Source organism: Molossus molossus, unplaced genomic scaffold (assembly GCF_014108415.1).
Source record: "Molossus molossus isolate mMolMol1 unplaced genomic scaffold, mMolMol1.p scaffold_m16_p_4, whole genome shotgun sequence".
In the NCBI taxonomy this organism is placed as follows: domain Eukaryota; kingdom Metazoa; phylum Chordata; class Mammalia; order Chiroptera; family Molossidae; genus Molossus; species Molossus molossus.
The window spans coordinates 61,320,399-61,326,417 of NW_023425377.1; the positions used below are offsets into that span (position 1 = coordinate 61,320,399).

The following is a 6,019-nucleotide window of genomic DNA, read 5'->3' on the forward strand; positions in this document are numbered from 1 at the left end:
TCCTCTAGGGCAGAAGGGACCGAGGCGGTTCGAAGGACTCCCCTTTTCCACCCCCTCACCTGGAGCACCGGGCGACCAATCGGCGGCGCGGTCCAGGTTCCCGTGGCCAATGGGAAGGCGGCGCGGCGCGCACCCCAGGGTTATAAGCGCGCGCGGGCAGCGGAAAGTGAAAGTGGGGCGGCTGCCGAGGGTGCAGCCGCCGGGGTCCCCAGCTCGGATGTCGGAGCCGACTCGCCGAATCGACGGGATGCTCAGGGCTCCGGAGCCGCAGCCGGGGAAGGCGGGAGTGGCCACCCAGGCCAAGCCGCTCACCTCCTTCCTCATCCAGGACATCCTGCGGGACGGCACGGAGCGGCGCGGCGGCCACACCGGCAGTACGCAGCCCGGGCCCCCGCCTCTGCCCCCGCACCAGCAGGCGGCGAAGCGGCACCTTGAGCCGGGGCCCCAAGAGGGAAGAGGCGGTGCGGGCGCGCAGGAGGACCAGCTGAGTCCTCGGCCTGGCGCTGCGCCCGAGGAGGCCGAGTCGCCCGCGGAGACCGAGCCAGGTAAACCCGCGAGGCCCGGGAGGCCGGGCTGGGCCGGGTGGGGTCCCGAAGAGGGCTAACTGGCCTGCAGGCTGTGTGGGCGCGAGGTCGGGTCCAAGGCGCACCTCCCCGAGCTCCCGGGAGGCTGCTGCCCGATCCGGGGCTCGTGGCGACAGGAGAAGGGACCTCACTGCCTCCTGCCGCGAGTGCGCTTCAGAGACCAACCCTGAGCTCCAGCGTCCAGGCGGCTCTGAATGTAGACATTGGCCTGACTCGCCCTCATGATGCTCCAAGCTCCGTGGGCTCCCGGAGCCTCCGGCTCAAAATCCAGAGCGCACGCAGCGCCCACAGTCCCCCCCAGTCCCAGATGAAACCCCGACCCGACCCCGGCTCCCATCAACCCCGCAACTTTTGATCAGTGCCAGCCCCGCGTTACCTCTTGGCAGTTACAATAACTAATGGATCACAAATAACTGATAGTCACTTAATATGAATAAATTAGAATTTGCTCAGCAAAGACCCCCTTCCCCTTTGCTTTCCAATCACAGGGACAGTAAAACAGTACTTTTGGGAGTTCCCTCTGGTCTTCAGAATAAACAACACCGTTGGAACATTTAAAGTAGACTTATTTTCTTTCCCATCACTCCTTATGAGGTATCCTAATGCCTCATTTAGAAAAAAAAAAGGGGGGGGGTGGTTAAAGCCAGAAAGGGTGCTTGCCTTTAGTCCTCACAGCCTCTATTGTTACACAAGTCCTCTCTTGTCCTCTGGAGAGTAACACGGAATGCCTTTGGGGTCCTTCCCTGCCTCCTTTCTCCCACCCTCTTCAGTATACATATCCAGAGTCCCTACCTAATTCTGCTGGACGATGTGGCAGGAAGTTCTGCCACTAACCACCTCTTACTTTGGGTTCTTGATGGCTATTAGAAAACTAACACATAGTATACATATTCATTCATTCCCCACTCCAGAGAGCTCCTTAGTCATGTGAAAAAAGTGAAATGTATCCAAGATGACAGTGGGCTGTTTGTTCACTCACTAAAGAGATAAGGGTGGATTGAATTCTGTCCTCTTCCCTGCTAACATGTAACTTTTTCCTTCCCATCCCTTTTTCTTCCCTCTTGTTTCCAGATAGGCACTTGGAGACTTATCTGTTGGACTGTGAAAACACTTCAGGCACTTCGCCAAGCCTTCCCCAAACCCCCAAGCAGCCGCAGAAGCGCTCTCGAGCCGCCTTCTCCCACTCTCAGGTCATCGAGTTAGAGAGGAAGTTCAGCCACCAGAAGTACCTGTCAGCCCCTGAAAGAGCTCACCTGGCCAAGAACCTCAAGCTCACTGAGACCCAAGTGAAAATATGGTTCCAGAACAGACGTTATAAGACCAAGCGAAAGCAGCTCACCTCGGACCTGGGCAGCCTGGAGAAGCACTCCTCCTTGCCAGCCCTGAAAGATGAGGGCTTCTCCCGGGCTTCCCTCATCTCCATGTACAGCACCTATCCTCACTACCCCTACCTGTACTGCTTGGGAGGCTGGAGCCCAGTTTTCTGGTAATGCCAGCTCAGGAAACAAACATGCGTGATCAGAAACCGCCTTCCCCAGGCTGTCTTTCCACAAGGCAAAAGGGGCCAGGGTCAGGGCGGACTCAGAAACAAGAGGCATGCAGACCTAAACTGTGGGAGGTTTGCATGGAAATTCCAGATTTTTCACTGGTGGCCCAATGAAAGATCTGGGCCAGTGAATAACTTAGTATCCAAATAGTTCCCCCAACACATAATGTAGGTCATTTTTGCTTTTAGAGACCTGTTTGAAGTGGGGAGGGGCAGAGTCACGTGCTGTTTCCAGCGCTGTGTGTGACTGTGTATGTGCTGTCCACATTACTTCTGAGGATTTCCTTCCTGTAACTCTGTTCTCTGATGTAACTGAGCATTGACTCTGAAAAAGCAAACCAGAGGGAGAAAAGACAGCCAAGATGAGGATGTCACCTACAGAATTATACTTAAATTCAAAAGCCTCACTGGCCTTGGAATATGACCAAGGTTTCTCTTGTCCCTGTAAGAGAGAGGGAAATAGAGGATCTCACTGAGAAACCTGTCATACTCGGTGCACATTGGCTTGAGCTATGGAGATAGGTAGGAGGAGAAAATATATATAAGCTTTTCTTATTCCTTTTTAAAGATGACGCCAGTATTTGTAGGGTGGCCCAAGTATAAACAGAACACTACTGTAGGCCAGAAGACTCTCCATGTGTCCAAGGAAAAGTCTCCACACTGCTGGTTGGGGCATTGCAATTTTATTGGCAAAAGGTAAAAAAAAACAAACAAACAAAAAAAAACCTCTCCTGGATTTCTTGCCCTGGGCCCGAGAGTTTAGAATGAGAAGTTTCCTGGACTTTTCGGGCTGTGTTGCACACCACATCATGACAGGTCACATCATTCTTTACACACCTTCCTTCTTAAATATTTTGTCCCTTTCCCACAGCAGTCACCCGCTGAATGGCTTCTTTTCAATGCACACTTTTAGTATGGCTGCACCTAACATACGCCTTCCTTATTTAGCCTGAGATCTGGTCTAGTTTTTCTTTTTTCTTTTCTTTTCTCTCAAAACTTTATCTTTCCTAGGTTAAACAGGGGGGAAGGGCAGATTCTAAATTGGCTAAAAGACATGCATTTTTGGGGTATCTAACTATTCTTATTTTTTTTTCCTTTTAAAAATATACAGCATTAAATCCCAAATCCTATTTAAAGATTTGACAGCTCCAGAAGGTCACTGTTGCTTTTATAGGACTTTCTGGTGGCTGTTGTTACAGTTCAAAGTCTGACAACCCTCTGCAATCCCTGCAGGCAGAGGAGATAAGAAGAATGGCATCACACAAGGGAAAACAGTGCAAAATGCAGGGTTGGTACCACTGAGCTGTCCGTGGAAATTGAGGGCTCGTGGGCAGGGTGTGGAAGAGAAGGTGGCCTGAGCCTTAGAGAGCCCAGTCCCTGATCAAGCTGACTGACAGGCCTGAGAGCGTTTTGCAGAAAGAGGCGAAGAAAAAGAAACAGTTTTCAAAATACAACATTATTGTGACTTCTATCACAAAACAAACAACAATTTTCCAAATGCTTTGGGAACTGTGTTTAATGCCCCTAAAAAATGGGTCCCTAAAATGAGTCACCTCATGACTTCAGAGAGAACAAGAAGAGGGCAAAGGATAAATGTGGCCACTTTTCTGTTTTCATTCTATTATCTCAGATGACCTGGTGGAGGGGAGACAGAATTAAGAAAGCCAGTCACTAATGAGGTACCCGGAGGCCTGGAAATCTCTTGATCCCACCACTTAATTCTCTTTAGTGAGAAACCTTTCAATTTCCTCCTATTAAAAGGGCCAATTTACTCTTGGTGGCAAAACTGCCAAAGTTGATATAAAGTCGGCCCATTTCACCCCCCATGTCTGTCGTTCAGACTCTTCATTGAGATATTGTAAAACGCCACGTGCTGCTGACAGTAGCAGGGAGCACAGAGAGCAGCGAGCCCTAACCTGTGTTCTGTTCACATCTTGTAGGATAAGCGTTCAGTGTGCATTCTCTGCTCGGTGCGTGTCCTCTCCCCACCTTCCAAACTGAATTCTTTCAACCTGCAATTCTGCAAGTATTAAACATTTCACTGTGACATCTACTGTGTTGCAAAAAGAAAAAAAAAAAGGCTTTGTTTAAAATTATTTGGATTGTGAATAGATCTTGCCTTTCCCCCATTGGAACTAGTCACTCTGCGATATCTGAACTGGTAGAATAACATTTGAAGAGCTAGTATGTTGGTATCTGATGGGCGAACTGGAGAGGCCCCAGATCGCTTCACCCAGACGGCCTGTTTTCTCTCCTGTGTAATAAATCAGTTTGGGTCCGCCACATGCATAACAAACTGCTCTAATCCACAACATGTCAAGTCCTGTGACTTGAAGTTTAATAAAGTATCCCAACCAAACTTTATTTTTGTATTTTTTTGCAACATGAGTGTTTTTAAAATAAAGGACTGTGTCTTTATTAGACATATCTGTGTGTGGTTTTCTGTTTCCTAAAGACCGCATGTCATTGAGCTTACATAGTTCTCATTACCATGTTCTCCCACCCTCATCCTGCCTGACAAATGTATGGAGAACAAATAAAGCAGCAGCTTAGGCGAAGCAGGCATTGTTTCATAAAGGCACTGGCCTCTTCCTGGTAAATCATGTGAAGGGGAAAGAAATTTCTGCCTGTGGTTTAATAATCACCTGTTCCAGCCCAACAACACCTTTTGTTTAAATAGAGAACATCGGGTATTTACTTACATATCTTGAAGATCTGACAGGAACACGTAGACGACAGTAATTCTTCTTTTAAAACCCCCTTTTCATCTCCCACTAGCCCCTCACTCTTCAACTGCTCCTCTGGACCCCTGGCATCTGCATCTCCCCGAAAACATGACTCTCACTCAGGGAAGATAGACCTCTTTGAATCAAAATCACCAGTATTGAAAATAGGTTTAACATAAAATATATAAATAATACATCCTTCATCCACCTGCACTTAAACTAACTTCATTAAATCCCACCAGCAGAGCGTCTCATGCACCTGATTACCTGAGAGAATTGATGGATTTCATGCCCCCTCCTTCAAGGAAATGGAAGCTTAAGGAATAAGGTACTTCCTCGAGGTAAAACATATCATAATTTCAAAGTTTGCTCTAATCCTTTAAGCACATTGTACACACAGGTGGGGCCTCCCATAGCATGTTCGCATGATGAGATTTAACTCTTTGCACAAGTCTGTAGCCGTCCTCTGCTCCCTGGAAGGCCCTTAGCTCTCAAATTACAAAGGCTCTGGCAGTAAATTAACAATGTGGGGTTTTTCTTAAACCATTAAAAGTGACTAATCCAGGAAATTAAACAAAAATCTCTCATCTCTAAAGAAAGTTCTCTGCCTCCTCTTTTCTGCCCCTCTTCCAATTTTCGCTTAGTGTCTCTGCTAATCTTATAGGGTCTTCCCCCAGCAACTCTCCTTAGCAGGCCAATGTTATGGTCTTTGGAATCCCTTTGCAGTCTGTCTCTCAAGCTACTTCAGGTGCAAATGTCTAGAGTTGCTATAGCTTTGTCCCTGGTATCCCCATTGGTCCTCTCCAGGCCTCCTTAGAAAGGCCAGTGCTGTTAGAAGGGAAATAAATGCCGGAGATTTACACCTGAAAATTTTTTTTTTTCCTCTGAACTACAAAACGAATCATTTTTCCACGGTGATGTTAATACCATTCATCTTAAAGTTGACCTCAAAGGGCACAGAGGCCATGACCAGAATGTCGCCTGGTGTGGGTCCCTGTGATGGATGAAAGTGGTTTACTGAGCAAGCGCTCAGCTCAGGAGGTCCGCGCAAGAGGGAGTGCGCACCTCAGGGCTGAGGAGCAGCGGGAGCTGACGCACCAACGCAGGTGTGACTGAAGCCTCACCTGATACTTTAAGAAGCTCCCAGCCAGTGTCCCGAAATG

The 6,019-nt window shown here is 48.4% G+C and overlaps 1 protein-coding gene across 2 annotated transcripts; it reads left to right on the top strand.

Moving 5' to 3' along the window:
- Positions 1–247: 247 nt before the first annotated feature.
- NKX3-1 (NK3 homeobox 1) lies at positions 248–2,074 on the top strand. Of its 2 annotated transcripts, XM_036241809.1 has the most exons (3): positions 248–280; positions 518–545; positions 1,656–2,074. In XM_036241809.1, exons 1-3 carry the CDS (start codon positions 248–250, stop codon positions 2,072–2,074), a joined length of 480 nt encoding a protein of 159 aa, XP_036097702.1. The 2 variants fall into 2 exon arrangements, with proteins under 2 accessions (XP_036097702.1, XP_036097701.1); XM_036241808.1 differs by having other exon boundaries at positions 248–545.
- Positions 2,075–6,019: the final 3,945 nt, after the last annotated feature.

Coding starts and splice junctions, on each gene's coding strand:
- NKX3-1 (XM_036241808.1), top strand. CDS start 248: ATGCTCAGGGCTCCGGAGCCGCAGCCGGGGAAGGCGGGAGTGGCCACC. Junction 546..1,655: donor GCCCGCGGAGACCGAGCCAG/GTAAACCCGCGA, acceptor TCTTGTTTCCAG/ATAGGCACTTGGAGACTTAT.